The sequence below is a fragment of the Equus przewalskii genome, chromosome 19 (genome assembly GCF_037783145.1).
Source record: "Equus przewalskii isolate Varuska chromosome 19, EquPr2, whole genome shotgun sequence".
In the NCBI taxonomy this organism is placed as follows: Eukaryota; Metazoa; Chordata; class Mammalia; order Perissodactyla; family Equidae; genus Equus; species Equus przewalskii.
The window spans coordinates 42,069,631-42,087,598 of record NC_091849.1 but is presented as its reverse complement, the minus strand read 5'-3'; the positions used below and the strand labels follow the sequence as shown (position 1 = coordinate 42,087,598).

At 37.6% G+C, this 17,968-nt stretch overlaps 1 protein-coding gene across 23 annotated transcripts in view; it reads right to left on the bottom strand.

Annotated features, from left to right (window-relative positions):
* Window positions 1-17,968, bottom strand: part of UBR2 (ubiquitin protein ligase E3 component n-recognin 2) — a 126,246-nt gene that overhangs the window by 59,248 nt on the left and 49,030 nt on the right. For all 23 annotated transcript variants that reach the window (XR_011530095.1, XR_011530093.1, XR_011530094.1 and 20 more), the window contains 3 exons: window positions 9,149-9,279; window positions 6,854-6,992; window positions 6,021-6,083 (listed from right to left, as the gene is read on the bottom strand). Coding sequence is in view for 16 of the 23 variants with exons in the window: in XM_070586068.1 (XP_070442169.1) it covers window positions 6,021-6,083; window positions 6,854-6,992; window positions 9,149-9,279 (333 nt within the window). In the remaining 7 variants the exon portion in view is untranslated. The remainder of the gene's footprint in view (window positions 1-6,020; window positions 6,084-6,853; window positions 6,993-9,148; window positions 9,280-17,968) is intronic.

Sequence of the window (17,968 nt, the reverse complement as noted above, 5' to 3'; positions counted from 1 at the left end):
AAAAATAAAAAAAGGGAGTAAGGGGTCACAAAACACAGAGTAGGGAGACAAATAGATAGAATCTGAAAGGATAGCAAATATTCAACTATAGCATTAGGATAAAGGGAAGGAAATCACAAAAGCAAAGACAATCTTGTCACTCTAACCACAAACTCACAACACAAGTTGGAATAAGACATGAAAATAATAATTTAGGAGGGGAGGAGGAAAGGGACTGAAACAGTCTAGGCTAAGGAAGTAGGAGACCACCAGAAAATGGACTATGTTATACACGAGATTCTGAATACAACCTTCAGGGTAGCCACTAAACTAAAAAACAGAACAGAGACACAAAACATAAACAAGGAAAAATCTAAGAAACCCAGCATAAGATATTGCAGAAGTCAATGGGTAGGCTAAAACACACAGGATGAGAAACAAAGGAAACACAGGAAAACTGGAAAACCAGCAACAGAATGACAGCATTAAGCCCTCATGCATCAATACTCACCCTCATTGTGAACGGACTGAACTCTCCAATAAAAAGACACAGAGTGGCAAAACGGATTAAAGAACAAGATCCAACAATTTGTTGCCTCCAGGAAACACACCTCAGCTCCGAGGACAAACACAGGCTCAGAGTGAAGGGGTAGAAGAAAATACTCCAAGCTAATAGCAAACAAAAGAAAGCAGGTGTCGCAATACTTACATCAGACCAAACAGACTTCAAGATAAGGCAGGTAAAGAGAGACACAGAGGGCCAATATATAATGATCAAAGGGACACTTCATCAAGAAGAAATAACGCTTATAAATATCTATGCACCCAACACAGGAGCACCAAAGTTCATAAAGCAACCATTAACAAACCTAAAAGAAGATATCAAAAATAACACAATAATAGTAGGGGACCTCAACACCCCACTCACATCAATTGACAGATCATCCAGACAGAAAATTAACAAAGAAACAGTGGAGCTAAAGGAAAAGCTAAAACAGTTGGACTTAATAGACATATATACAACACTCATCGAAAAACAGCAGAATACACATTCTTCTCAAGTGCGCATGGAACATTCTCAAGGATAGACCATATGTTGGGGAACAAGGCAAGCCTCTACAAATTTAAAAAAACTGAAATAATAACAAGTATCTTCTCCGATCAAAATGCTGTAAGGCTAGAAATTAATTACAAGAAAAAAGCAGAAAAAGGCACAAGGATGTGGAGACTAAACAATACACTATTGGACAAGCAATGGATCATTGAAGAAATTAAGGAAGAAATCAAAAAATACCTGGAGACAAATGAAAATGATAACATGCCATACCAACTCATATGGGATGCAGCAAAAGCTGTATTAAGATGAAAATTCATCGCAATTCAGGCACATCCTAACAAACAAGAAAAATCCCAAATCAGCAATCTTAAACTACACCTAACTGAATTAGAGAAAGAAGAACAAATAAAGCCCAAAGTCAGCAGAAGGAGATAAATAATAAAAATCAGAGCAGAAATAAATGCTATTGAAACAATAAAAACAGTAGAAAGGATCAAGGAAACAAAGAGCTGGTTCTTTGAGAAGATAAATAAAATTGACAAACCCCTAGCCAGACTTACAAAGAAAAAAAGAGAGAAAGCTCAAATAAACAAAATCAGAAATGAAAAAGGAGAAATAACAACAGACTCCGCAGAAATACAACGGATTATAAGAGAATACTACGAAAAACTATATGCCAACAAAATGGATAACCTAGAGGAAATGGATAAATTCTTGGACTCCTACAATCTTCCAAAGCTCACTCAAGAAGAAGCAGACAATTTGAACAGACCAATCACAAGGAAAGAGATTGAAACAGCCATCAAAAGCATCCCAAAGAATAAAACCCCAGGACCAGATGGCTTTCCTGGGGAATGTTACCAAACTTTCAGAGAGGATTTACTACCTATCCTTTTCAAGCTATTCTAAAAAATTAGGGAGGATGAAACACTTCCTAACACATTCTACGAGGCCAACATCATGCTGATACCAAAGCCTGACAAGGACAGCACGAAAAAGGAGAACTACAGGCCAATATTGCTGATAAACACAGATGCAAAAATTCTCAACAAAATTTTGGCAACCCGAATACAGCAATTCATCAAAAGGATCATACATCATGATCAAGTGGGATTCATACCAGGGACACAGGGATGGTTCAACATCCACAAATCAATCAACGTGATACACCACATCAACTATCTGAGGAATAAAAACCACATGATCATCTCAATAGATGCAGAGAAAGCATTTGACAAGATCCAACAGCCATTTATGATAAAATGGGGGATAGAAGGGAACTACCTCAACATAATAAAGGCCATATATGACAAACCCACAGCCAACATCATACTCAATGGGCAAAAACTGAGTGCCATCCCCTTGAGAACAGGAATGAGACAAGGATGCCCTCTATCACCACTCTTATTTAACATAGTTCTGGAGGTCCTGGCCAGAGCAATCAGGCAAGAAAAAGGAATAAAAGGAATCCAATTGGGGGCGGGGAGAAGTGAAACTCTCGCTGTTTGCAGACAACATGATCTTATATATAGAAAACCCCAAAGAATCCAGTGGAAAACTTTTAGAAGTAATCAACAAGTACAGCAAAGTTGCAGGGTATAAAATCAACTTGCGTAATTCAGTAGCATTTCTATACTCTAATAATGAACTAACAGAAAAAGAACTCAAGAATACAATACCATTCACAATCGCAACAAAAAGAATAAAATACCTTGGGGTGAATTTAAGGAAGTGAAAGACCTATACAATGAAAATTACAAGGCTTTTCTGAAAGAAATGGATGACGACATAAAGAGATGGAAAGACATTCCATGCACATGGATTGGAAGAATAAACATAGTTAAAATGGCCATTCTACCTAAAGCAATCTACAGATTCAACGCAATCCCAATCAGAATCCCAATGACAGTCTTTACAGAAATAGAACAAAGAATCCTAAAATTCACATGGGGCAACAAAAGACCCCGAATTGCTAAAGGAATCCTGAGAAAAAAGAATACAGCTGGAGGCATCACAATCCCTGACTTCAAAACATACTACAAAGCTACAGTAATCAAAACAGCATGGGACTGGTCCAAAAACAGGTGCACAGATCAATGGAACAGAATTGAAAGCCCAGAAATAAAACCACACATCTTTGGGCAGCTAATCTTCGACAAAGGAGCTGAGGGCCTAGAATGGAGAAAAGAAAGTCTTTTCAACAAATGGTGCTGGGAAAACTGGACAGCCACATGTAAAAGAATGAAAATTGACCATTCTTTTTCACCATTCACCAAAATAAACTCAAAATGGATCAAAGACCTAAAGCTGAGACCTGAAAACATAAGGCTTCTAGAAGAAAATGTAGGCAGTACACTCTTTGACATCAGTATTAAAAGGATCTTTTCGGACACCACGTCTTCTCAGACAAGGGAAACAACAGAAAGAACAAACAAATGGGACTTCATCAGACTAAAGAGCTTCTTCAAGGCAAGGGAAAACAGGATTGAAACAAAAAAACAACCCACTAATTGGGAAAAAATATTTGCAAGTAATACATCCGATAAAGGCTTAATATCCATAATATATAAAGAACTCACACAACTCAACAACAAAAAATCAAACAACCCGATCAAAAAATGGGCAGGAGACATGAACAGACATTTCTCCAAAGAAGATATATGGATGGCCAATAGGCACATGAAAAGATGTTCATCATCGCTGATCATCATGGAAATGCAAATCAAAACTACACTAAGATATCACCTTACACCCATTAGAATGACAAAAATAACTAAAACAAATAGTAACAAATGTTGGAGAGGTTGTGAGAAAAAGGAACCCTCATATACTGCTGGTGGGAATGCAAACTGGTGCAGCCACTATGGAAAACAGTATGGAGATTCCTTAAAAAATTAAAAATAGAACTACCATACTGGGTATCTATCCAGAGAGCTTGAAGTCAGCAATTCCAAAAGTCCTATGCACCCCAATGTTTATTGCAGCATTATTTACAATCGCCAAGACATGGAAGCAACCTAAGTGCCCATCAACAGATAAAGAAGATGTGGTGTATATATACAACGGAATACTACTCAGCCGTAAAAAAGAACAAAATCGTCCCATTTGGAACAACATGGATGGACCTTGAGGGAATTATGTTAAGTGAAATAAGCCAGACAGAAAAGGACAATCTCTGTATGACTCCAGTCATATGAGGAATTTAAACCTGTGGACAAAGAGAACAGATTAGTGGCTACCAGGGAAAAGGGGGGTGAGGGGTGGGCACAAAGGGTGAAGGGGTACACCTACAACACGACTGACAGACAATATTTGCTACACTAAAATGTAAAGCTTTTGCTCAATGAGAGGCACCACAAACAAACTTAAAATACAGTCATGCACTGCATAACAATTTTTTGGTTGATGATGGATTGCATATCCAACAGTGGCCCCATTAGATTAGCACCATATAGTCTAGGCATCTAATAGGCTACACATCATCTAGGCCTGTGTAAATATACTCTATGATGTTCGCACAATGATGAAATCACCTCACAACAGATTTCTAAGAACATTTATCTTTGTCGTTAAGCAACACATGACTGTAAATCACATACTGAGAAAAAACATTTGCAACAAAAGATCAGGATTCAGATTATGTAAAGAACCCCTACAAATGAGTAAGAAAAAGACAAATAATCCAACAGAAGGAAATAGATAAAGGGTATGAACAGGAAATTCACAGAAAACTTAAGTGACCAACACAATAAACATGAAACAAGATGCTTTGTAATCAAGGCAATGCAAATTTAACTGATGAAATGCTATTACACATCAGACTGGCAAAAATTTAAAAATTTGACAATATGTAGTTCTGACAAAGCCATGGAGAAATGGGAACTCTAATATACCACTGATGGGAATATATATTGGTACCACCATTTTGGAGACTAACTTGGCAAAATCTAGTAAAGCTGAAAATGCTCACACCCTAACAATTCAGAAATTCCTTATATTGGTATACACCTCAGAGAAACTTTTGCATCTATGCAACAAGGGGACAAAAGAATGTCCATAGCAGGACTGTCAGTCATTGCAAAAAACTGGAAATATCCTAAATGCCGGTCAACATAAGAATGGGAAAATTATGGTACAATCATCAATGGAATACATGTATCACAGATAAATCAAGAAACAACATTGAAATGAAAAGGCAAGTTGCACTATAATACATTCAGTATGAATCTTGTTATATAACGTTTAAAAGCCACCAAATCAATACATTTGACAGACATTTAATAGATCAAGTATAAAGGCATGTATGAGAATGAACGAATGCATTAAAGTAGTTATCTCTAGAAAAAGGAAGAGGATGGGGATTAAGAAGGGCTAATATAGGGGCCTCTATGCTGTTTACTTAAAATAAGTATGAAGAAAATGATGTATAATGTGGGCACATAGGTGTTCATGGTGTTATCTCTTTGTGTATTTAAAATATTTCACAACATATAAAATTACTTTTCAAAAGGACATTTACATAAAATGTAGTTACATGGAATAGTTAAAAAATAATAAATTCTAACTTTTTAAAATAAATCTAATTTGTGGGAATAGTTTTCTTTTAGAGAAATAATACACTACATGCTATTAGGATACAAAGCATCCAGTGCTATACGGTATCAGGAAACAACCCTTGAATTCTAATCTTAGTGCTAAAGGCCAGTTTAATTCTAAAAACGTAATGTGAAACCTAGTCAAAAACAAAACAAAAAGCAAAAAATTTTCTAAGACGTCTCTGAGGGAGATAGGATGGCAGAACATACATATCTCATCTAAATATTCATTTTCTGTATTAATCTTACGCAGCTTAAAATTCAGCAAGGCAGAATAATGTTGGCTTTATGTTCATAAAGGCAGAAAAACGTGTTCATAAACGCCAAAATCTGGAACTGGTTTTAAACTAATAAAAAATAACAGTGTAGGCATGTTTTAAAATTCTTACCACAATTATTGATTTGGCTTGCTCACAATACTGGAAGTCTCCACATCGAACCGACCTACGTCCCTGCAAATAAAGATACTTAAAATCAACCTGTAAAAATATTATATTCAATATTAATAACTTTTGAACCAATAAAACAAACATTTGAGCATACAACAACTCTGGTCAATTTTTAATATTCACAATGTTCATTCTATTCATTAATAAAAAGTAAATTAAAATATTTTCCTGGACCTGGTCCCATGGCCAAGTGGTTAAAGTTCTGCATGCTCTGCTTTAGCAGCCTGAGTTCAGGGGTTCGGATCCTGGGCACAGACCTACACCACTCACCAGCCATGCTGTGGTGATGTCCCACATAGAAAAAGTAGAGGAAGACTGGAACAGATTTTAGCTATTAGCTCAGGGCTAATCTTCCTCAAGCGAAAAAAAAAAAGAAAGGAGAAAGATTGGCAATGGATTATTAGCTCAGGGCGAATCTTACTCAGCCAAAACAAAATTTCCTTCAAAGCTATCCTAACATTTTCAAGCCATTAATAAGTATATTTCCTTGACCAACACAACACTTATTCTTCTAGGCTGCTGTAATTTCTATTTTCATAACTGATTATTTCTAATCACTGGGTAGAATGAAGGCAACTGTATCTACATGGCCTCCTAAACTTGCTATCTGACAATAGCTTATGATTATACCCAATATATATTTGGGCTAATATGCAAATGATATTAAAAAAATAGCCTACATATATATACCTCTAACTCAATTTTCTAGCATAACTTTTTCTGTAATAAAAGTTCAATTTCTTACATGACATCAATATAATGAAATTACTTACATCTCGATCTACAGTAGTTGCAAAGCCAATAGCTTCTTTTTGTGTACAGTTAACAGCTTTCTGAAGTGTATAAATAACTTGTTCATATGTATGAACTTCATCATTAAACAGCATGCAATAGTAGGTGTCACTCTTCTCTCTGTGGGACAAACCATTAATTACATATTATCTATTTGCATATTATCTTGCTCCAGGCTGAATTATTGAGAACATACTTTGTTCTAGGAACGTGCTCGGTACTGCACATGGCATAGAGCACGTGTCCCCATGCTGTACGACACTGCGGTCTGGTGGGGAAGATAGACAGTGAACATATACTTCTATGTGAACTGGCTTTATCAAGAAGGGTACAATGCCAGGCCAGGGTAAAATGGGTCTGGGAGTTCGGAGAAGGACTGCCAGAGAAGTCCTCTGAGAGCCGCGGTCACTACAGGCTATCAGTGGTTCCCAGTTGGGGCAATTCTCCCCGACCCCCAACGGATGACCACCTGGCAACGGCTGGAGACATTCTTGGTTGTCATGACTTTGGCAGGAGTGCCACTGGCATCTAGTGGGTAAGGGCCAGGGATGCTGCTAAATAGTCTATAATCTGCCAGACAGTCCCCATAATAAAGAATTAATCTGGCCCCAAATGCCAACACTGCCAAGGTTGAGAAACCCTGGTTTAGAGGAAGGTGAAAGTAAAGCCCCTGAGATGGCAAAGGTAAATAGTGGGAGCTGGACCACAGGGAGGGAGGAGGAGACTAGTCCGGGGAGAGGCAGAAATCTTGAAGACCTTATGATGGATTTTTGATTTTGCCATCCTAAGGACAATCAAGGATTTAAATTAGGAGATACGGTCAGATTTGCCTTAAAGTTCACTTTGGCTACAGTGTGGAGAATGAATGGTGACGGACAAGAGCGGATATGGCAGTCCAGTGAGGGAGGCCATATTGCCCAAGGATGAAATTAATGTTATTTGCACTAGGAGAGTAGTAATGGAGATGAACAGAAGTAGAACAATTTGCTAGAGGGAGAGCCAGCTGGACTTGAAGTCTAAATGGATATGAGTGATTCAGGTTTCTGGGTAGATGGGAATGTCCTTTATTAAGATGGGAAAACATCACAACAGAAGCAAGTTAGATTCTTTTCCCTTCTATGCTGGTGGTCCTGAATCTATACAGGAATAAAAAAAATAAAAACAAAACTCTTCTATTCTCTAGGGTCTAAATCTGGATCTTAGATCAATGGTTTCCAACTTGAAGTATATGAAGATAAAGTCATGAGACATTTCCAAAACGGCACAGTAACACCTCATTTTATTAAAAAACACTTAACCCTCAATGTAATTATCTGGAACATTGTTAAGAAAGCAAAAAAGAAACACCACTGATGTCCTTTACACCCTCACTCCAACTTGTGTTCAACCTTAACTATGAATGTAATTCCAACAAACTTGGTTAGAATTAAAAGTGAGACATGGGGCTGGCCCCGTGGCCGAGTGGTTAAGTTCACGCGCTCCACTTCGGCAGCCTGGGCTTTCACTGGTTTGAACCCTGGGTGCGGACATGGCACCGCTCATCAAGCCATGCTGGGGCGGCGTCCCACATACCACAGCTAGAAGGACCCACAACTAAGAAAGTACAACTATGTACTGGGGGGCTTTGTGGAGAAAAAGGAAAAATAAAATCTTAAAAAAAGTGAGACAGAAGGTTGCTCAAGGCAAGTACACTCAAGTGGAAAAGTAATCCTTTAATCTTAATACAGCTACGGCAGAACCCAGCCTTCTGGTCACAAGTTTGTGACCTCCTCAATAATCTAAGTACAGATGGCAAAAATGTTAGCTGTACACTAAAAGAAGCAAAGTGTGGAATAAATTCTATAAAATTTAGAATCAAATGGTTAAAATTGAATTTGAGCACTTGTCAAACCAGAAAACTCACTTTATCAAAGAGCTCATTCCTTATTCATATCTGACAGACAAAAAAAAAGAATAACTTACCAGTTTTATCACACAAAGAAGAGAAAACTGCCTGTGCCTAAAACCAATCACAGAGCCTTGGCGTGGCTTAAACATGTCTATAAACCAACTAAACCAACCATCTAACGGGGAGAAAGCTCTACCAGTTAAGTGGATCACACACATTTAAAAACTATAAAGTCAAAGTTCTTGTTCTGCTGAAAACAAATTATGAAAAAAAAAAAGATTATGTTCTCTCCTAGCTATATTAAAATTAATTTGAGGAATAAGAATCAAAATGGTCAAAAATCTGTGTGAGCAAATACAAGTACAAAGAAGAAATGGGTTGTACTTACACCATCTCTAAATCTGCTGGCAATTCACTTTCTTTTTCCCAGGTTAATATCTCTACTGCATATTGAAACATAATAGTAAAAATGTTATAACTTCTTGCTATCACATCTTCTGATAAATGCACAAGAGGATCCTGAAAGAAAGAACAGGAAAAAAAAAAAAAATCAACCACGTTAAACACACATTAATTCTCCTCTTTCCCATTGTGCCTCCATCCCTTAAAATACTATTGTAAAAAGCAGACTGAGGGGCCGGCCCAGTGGCGCAGCGGTTAAGTGCACATGTTCTGCTTCGGCGGCCCATGCTGTGGCAGGCGTCCCACATATAAAGTAGAGAAAGATGGGCATGGATGTTAGCTCAGGGCCAGTCTTCCACAGCAAAGAGAGGAGGATTGGCAGCAATTAGCTCAGGGATAATCTTCCTCAACAAAAGAAAAAAGCAGACATCTTTCAGCTTCAGCTTCTCTTCAGCTTGATCCTATACATTACATCCTACCAAACCAAGCTTCCTAAAACTTTAGGTTCATAATAATCCCAATTACTGAATCAACTAAACCAAAATATTCAATGGCACTTCAATGCCTATTAAATCTAAAAATTTTATAACGGCATTCCAGAATCTTTAAAACCTAACACCAAACCATCTTCAAAGCTTCATACCCTACTAATCCCCAATTTCAAGAGTAAACAACAGAATATTATCTAAGGACAGACAAGCAGTATTTAGTTTCACAGGTATAAAGGAGAGCATGATTTTGAGGATTCTGAAGGGGAGAAGTAAATGAGGTCAGAAAACTACCTGATGTTGTAAGAACCATTCACTTGTCTACTCTCTCTCAGCAGGGCAAGCTGTGCCCACATGTAACAGGCAACTTGGCACATCAGACTTAACAGTGAACGACTCACTAAATTTCTAGGTTAATGTAAAAAAGTATTGCTATAAACATACACTAAGATTACCATGGTGTCTTTCAGTAAAGGTTGGCAAAATGTTTTATACACTTTAATCTTAATGCTTTATCTCAAATCTAAACACATTATTTACCTTAATGTCTATATTGTGTTATATTCATTTCTCAAGTAAGAAAATCAGTATGTTCCAACATCATGGAATGGGAACTAGCACATTCTTGCAAATATTCATAAGGACACAGACTTTTCTGTTTATCTTCACCAAAGACAAGCCTAGTGGAACTGATATAAGACAAATGGAGAAGATAAATAAAAAGAATGGAGGAAAAAGGACAAAGATTCTGAAAGGAGATGGGTCAAGGGCTTGAAGAATGTAAGAAGATAGAAAAAAAGAAAAAGATTTTTCAAAATCTTACAGCACTTTTTACCTACAACTCTTCTCAACAGTCTGCTTTATATGTCTCATCAAAATAATTTTTTATCCTACTAGCAAGGTTCACTACTATTTCTTATGGAGACTTAACAAGTCGTTAACGTAGTGAAATCACCTGGACAAAGATGGAACTAGAACTGGAACCTCCTGGAGACTCATAAAAGAATGAACAATAATAATAATATAAACCTCACACTACACCAAAATATAAAATAGAAGCAAAACTCAGTTTTCTTGATGATACTATCTCACTATATGGTCAATCCATTTCTTACAATTATGTCCCACAATACAAGAGGATTGAAGAATTATGATATATAAGATTTATAAGAATTTAATGGTTCTGGGACAGAAACAACTGCCAATTCTTGAGACTCTAAGCCAGTAGTGTCCAAACATTTTTGCAAGTGTCCTTGCAAAATCCCAAGGCCTGGTAGACATATTTCCTATTTCACTAATACATCAGTTAAAAAATGTATAATTACCTATATTTTTTAAATGGCAATATAAAAATAAGCTGTACAATGTGTTACATTACATATTGGGGGGATCACCAACTGGTAATTCTGCTGTTACATTAACCCTGTTTTGGGCAGGCCTAGGAATACAGATTCTTCTGCCATCTTTGTATATATATGTTAACTTCTTGAAAAACGGTCACTGATTAAGAATTATCTCTGTAGGTGACGTCAGTGTCATGGTGGAGTGAGCTTGCCGGGGACTCTCTCCCCTCCAACATACAACAAAAAGGAGCAACCACACTCCAACAAAAAATAGCCTAATAGCACAGGAATCCTCAGAGACCCACAGCAGGCAAACAATGGAGGGCAGAGAGGCTGGAGCCTCCTCAGAGGAGCTGGAATGGTGGAAGAGAGAACTTTGCTTCCTCCCCTAAAGACTGGGATCGCGGCTGTGGGAGGCTCCGAGAGGGAAGGAGTGGGGGAGGGGTCATGCATCCGCAGGACCACCCAGGACTCCCTAGTGCCCTTGCAGCCTAGAGGGAAGCCCTCTAACGGGGCAAAAGCTTTTGGTGTGACCTCATCAAGCCAAGACCCCAGGAGACCAGATAGTGAGAGCTGACAGGGAAACCTGGGTCTGCCCGCAGGAGAAAGTGCCCTTCCTCCCCTGAACTGAGTAGTGCTGCGCCACGGCTGTGCCATCGCGGCTGAAGGTGGAGGGCCCAGAATACGTGACTCTCGACCCCCATCTAGTGATGACAGGCTGTAACTGCAACCAAATAATATCACAATGGGCAAGACCTGTCCTTCCAGCATCCGTCAATTCATCAAATCTCCAGACCAGAGGGAAAACAAGCACCCAGAATTATGTCCTGAGGACTCAGAAATAAGTAAACTAAATGACAATGAATTCAGAATAGCTATTATCAAAAAACTCAATGAGGTAGAAGAAAATATAGAGAAACAATTCAACGAGTTCTGGAGCTACTTCACAAAAGAGACTGAAACTATAAAGAAGAATCAATCAGAAATACTAGAGATGAAAAACACAATGGAAAAGATAAAACAAAATACAGATTCCCTGAATGCTCATGTGGACACTATACAGGAGCAAATCAGCATAATTGAAGACAGACAGATTGAATGGCTCCAGACAGAGGAGGAGAGAGAACTAAGACTAAAAAGAAATGAAGACAATCTCCGAGAAATAGCTGACTCACTGGGGAAATGCAACATAAGAATTACAGGTATCCAACAAGGTGAAGAGAAGGAGAAGGGAGCAGAAAGCATGCTCAAAGAAGTAATAGCAGAGAACTTCCCAAATCTAGGGATTGAGACAGAAATGTGTGTGGAGGAAGCTTTCAGATCTCCCAGATTTGTCAATGTAAAAAGACCTATTGCAAGGCATATACTACTAAAACTGGGAAAAATGAAGGACAAAGAAAGAATACTCAGGGCAGTAGGGCAGAAGAAAATAAGCTACAAAGGAACCCCTATCAGATTTTCAGCGGATTTCTCTGCAGAAACCTTATAAGCTAGGAGAGATTGGAATGACATATTCAAAACTTCAAAAGATAAAAATCTTCAGCCAAGAATATTCTATCCAGCAAAAATATCCTTCATATATGAGGGAGAAATTAAATCTTTCCCAGACAAACAAAAGCTAAGGGACTTCATACAATGAGACCCCCCACTACAAGAAATCCTCAAGAAGGCCCTCATACCTGAACAAAGAAAAAATGGGAGAAAGGGGTCACAAAACACAGAATAAGGAGACAAACAGAATCAGAATAGGATAGCAAATATTCAACTGTAGCATTAGGATAAAGGGAAGGAAAACACCAAAAACAAAGACAATCTTGTCACTTTAACCACGAACTCACAACACAAGTTGGAATAAGTCATGAAAATAATAACTTAGGAGGGGACAAGGAAAAAGACTGAATCAGTTTAGACTAAGGAAATAAGAGGCCATCAGAAAATGGACTATGTTATGCATAAGATTCTGAATACAAACTTCAGGGTAGCTACTAAAATAAAAAACAGAACAAAGACACAAAAAATAAATGAGGAAAAAGCTAAGAAACACAGCATAAGAAACTGCAGAAGTCAATGGGTAGACCAAAACACACAGGATGAGAAACAAAGGAAATGCAGGAAAACCAGAAAACGAGTGACAGAATGACAGCATTAAGCCCTCATACATCAATAATCACCCTCAATGTAAACGGATTGAACTCTCAAATAAAAAGACACAGAGTGGCAAGATGGATTAAAGAACAAGATCCAACAATTTGTTGCCTCCAGGAAACACATCTCAGCTCCAATGACAAATACAGGCTCAGAGTGAAGAGGTGGAAGACGATACTCCAAGCTACTGGCAAACAAAAGAAAGCAGGTGTCGCAATACTTACATCAGACAAAGTAGATTTCAAGATGAGGGAGGTAAAGAGAGACAAAAAGGGACAGTATATAATGACCAAAGGGACACTACATCAAGAAGAAATAACGCTTATAAATATCTATGCACCCAACAGAAGCACCAAAGTTCACAAAGCAACTGTTAACAAACCTAAAAGAAGATATCAAAAATAACACAATAATAGTAGGGGACCTGAACATTCCACTCACATCATTGGACAGATCATCTAGACACAAAATCAACAAGGAAACAGTGGAATTAAACGAAAAGCTAAAACAGTTGGACTTAATAGACATATATAGAACACTCCAAAAACAGCAGAATACACATTCTTCTCAAGCGCGCATGGAACATTCTCAAGGATAGACCATATGTTGGGAAACAAGGCAAGCCTCTATAAATTTAAAAAAATTGAAATAATAACAAGTATCTTCTCCGATCATATGCTATAAAGCTAGAAATTAATTAGAAGGAAAAAGCTGAGAAAGGGACAAAGATGTGGAGACTAAACAATATGCTACTGAACAAGCAATGGATCATTGAAGAAACTAAAGAAGAAATAAAAAAATATCTGGAGACAAATGAAAACAATAACATGCCATACCAATTTATATGGGATACTGCAAAAGCTGTATTAAGAGGAAAATTCATTGCAATACAGGCATACCTTAAAAAACAAGAAAAATCCCAAATAAACAATCTCAAGTTACACCTATCTGAATTAGAGAAAGAAAAACAAATAAAGCCCAAAGTCAGCAGAAGGAGAGAAATAATAAAAGAGCAGAAATAAATACTATTGAAACAAAAAAGACAGTAGAAAGGATCAAGGAAACAAAGAGCTGGTTCTTTGAGAAGATAAATAAAATTGACAAACCCCTAGCCAGACTTACAAAGAAAAAAAGAGAGAAAGTTCAAATAAACAAAATCAGACATGAAAGAGGAGAAATAACAACAGACTCCGCAGAAATACAACGGATTATAAGAGAATACTACGAAAAACTATATGCCAACAAAATGGATAACCTAGAGGAAATGGACAAATTCTTGGACTCCTACAATCTTCCAAAGCTCACTCAAGAAGAAGCAGACAATCTGAACAGACCAATCACAAGGAAAGAGATTGAAACAGCCATCAAAAGCATCCCAAAGAATAAAACCCCAGGACCAGATGGCTTTCCTGGGGAATGCTACCAAACTTTCAGAGAGGATTTACTACCTACCCTTTTCAAGCTATTCTAAAAAATGAGGGAGGACGGAACACTTCCTAACACATTCTACGAGGCCAACATCATGCTGATACCAAAGCCTGACAAGGACAGCACGAAAAAGGAGAACTACAGGCCAATATTGCTGATAAACACAGATGCAAAAATTCTCAACAAAATTTTGGCAACCCACATTCAGCAATACATAAAAGGATCATACATCATGATCAAGTGGGATTCATACCAAGGACACAGGGATGGTTCAAGATCTGCAAATCAATCGACGTGATACACAGCAACAAACTGAGGAATAAAAACCACATGATCATCTCAATAGATGCAGAGAAACCATTTGACAAGATCCAATAGCCATTTATAATAAAAACTCTGAACAAAATGGGGATAGAAGGGAACTACCTCAACATAATAGAGGCCATATATGACAAACCCACAGCCAACATCATACTCAACGGGCAAAAACTGAGTGCCATCTCCCTGAGAACAGGAACGAGACAAGGATGCCCTCTATCATCACTCTTATTTAACATAGTACTGGAGGTTTTGGCCAGAGCAATTAGGCAAGAAAAAGGAATAAAAGGAATCCAAATAGGGAGGGAAGAAGTGAAACTCTTGCTGTTTGCAGATGACATTATCTTATATATAGAAAACCCCAAAGAATCCATTGGAAAACTTTTAGGAATAATCCACAACTACAGCAAAGTTGCAGGGTATAAAATCAACTTGCATAATTCAGTAGCATTTCTATACTCTAATAATGAACCAACAGAAAATGAACTCAGGAACACAATACCATTCACAATTGCAACAAAAAGAATAAAATACCTTGGGGTGAATTTAACTAAGGAAGTGAAAGACCTATACAACGAAAACTACAAGACTTTCCTGAAAGAAATAGATGACGACATAAAGAGATGAAAGATATTCCATGCACATGCGTTAGAAGAATAAAATGTCCATACTACCTAAAGCAATCTACAGATTCAACGCAATCCCAATCAGAATCCCAATGACATTCTTTACAGAAATAGAACAAAGAATCCTAAAATTCACATGGGGCAACAAAAGACCCTGAATTGCTAAAGGAATCCTGAGAAAAAAAACAAACCTAGAGGCATCACAATCCCTGACTTCAAAACATACTACACAAAGCTACAGTAATCAAAACAGCATGGTACTGGTACAAAAACAGGTGCACAGATCAATGGAACAGAATTGAAAGCCCAGAAATAAAACCACACATCTATGGACAGCTAATCTTTGACAAAAGAGTGACGGCATACAATGGAGAAAAGAATGTCTTTTCAACAAATGGTGCTGGGAAAACTGGACAGCCACATGTAAAAGAATGAAAATTGACCATTCTTTTTCACCATTCACCAAAATAAACTCAAAATGGATCAAAGACCTAAAGCTGAGACCTGAAACCATAAGGCTTCTAGAAGAAAATGTAGGCAGTACACTCTTTGACATCAGAATTAAAAGGATCTTTTCGGACACCATGTCTTCTCTAACAAGGGAAACAATAGAAAGAACAAACAAATGGGACTTCATCAGACTAAAGAGCTTCTTCAAGGCAAGGGAAAACAGGATTGAAACAAAAAAACAACCCACACTAATTGGGAAAAAATATTTGCAAGTCATATATCCGACAAAGGGTTATCTCCATAATATGTAAAGAACTCACACAACTCAACAGCAAAAAATCAAACAACCTGATCAAAAAATGGGCAGGAGACATGAACAGACATTTCTCCAAAGAAGATATATGGAAGGCCAACAGGCACATGAAAAGCTGTTCATCATCACTAATCATCAGGGAAACGCAAATCAAAACTACACTAAGATATCACCTTACACCCATTAGAATGGCAAAAATAACCAAAACAAAAAGTAACAAATGTTGGAGAGGTTGTGGAGAAAAAGGAACCCTCATACACTGCTGGTGGGAATGCAAACTGGTGCAGCCACTATGGAAAACAGTATGGAGGTTTCTCAAAAAATTAAAAATCGAGATACCATATGACCCAGCCATCCCACTACTGGGTTATCTATCCAAAGAACTTGAAGTCAGCAATTCCAAAAGTCCTATGCACCCCTATGTTCATTCCAGCATTATTTACAATAGCCAAGACGTGGTGGCAACGTAAGTGCCCATCAACTGATGATTGGATAAAGAAGATATGGTATATATATACAATGGAATACTACTCAGCCATAAAAGAGGATAAAATTGTCCCATTCACAAGAACATGGATGGACCCTGAAGAAATTATGTTAAGTGAAATAAGCCAGATAGAGAAAGACAATCTCTGTGTGACTCCACTCACATGTGGAAGTTAAACATGTAGACAAAGAGAATAGATTAGTGGCTAACAGGGGAAATGGGGTGTGGGAGGGAGCACAAAGGGTGAAGTGGTGCACCTACAACATGATTGACAAACAGTAATGTACAACTGAAATTTCACAAGATTGGAAACTATCATAATCTCAATAAAAATTTTTTTAAAAAATAAAATAAGTTAAAAAAAAAAAAAAGAATTCTCTCCGCAGTGAAGAGATGCTAGGTTGTCCAAGTCTACTCATATGTAAATTAAATGCTAGGAAAGACCTGCTCAAAGTGTTCTCACCACAGCCTAAGTCAGTTGGAATGAGAAAATAAATGACCATCTTATCCTATGTTGTAGTATCAATTATGACTAATAACTCTGATTCTTGGACTACATTTGTTAGAGAACTCAAGGATTGTCAGTGAGCCAACTTTGATTTCTTCATCATTCAAACTAGAAGAATGCACAGCATACTGTTAAAAAGGTTATCTATGGTTATCTTAGAGGGCAGTGGGAATTGCGGAGAACTCTAATCTTTTATGTGATAGACTTTTATAAAAAATGTGTGTATTACAATAAACATTTTAACTGTTGTCATATGCAAACAAGATATGAATAAGGATTTTCTCCATATTGCCTACAATATTGTTATTTATAAGAAATACAGGCAGCCAGCCCTGTGGCCGAGTGGTTAAGTTTGCCCGCTCTGCTTCTGTGGCCCAGGATTTTGCCGGTTTGAATCCTGGGCGTGGACCTGGTGCCGCTCATCAAGCCATGCTGAGGAAGCATCCCACATGCCACAACTAGAAGAACCCACAACTAAAAATACACAACTATATACTGGGGTCTTTGGGAGAAAAAAGAAAAAAAGAAAATCTTAAAAAAAAAATATATATATATTTGGTCATTCAGATAACCAAAATATATTTCCCATATACTGTACATGTGGTCTTTGCCTATAGTTCCTGGCTCACAGCTCCCCAAAACCTTCGAATTTCTTGTTTACGTTAATGAAGTTGACTTTTGGACCCCACCCAAAAGGGTT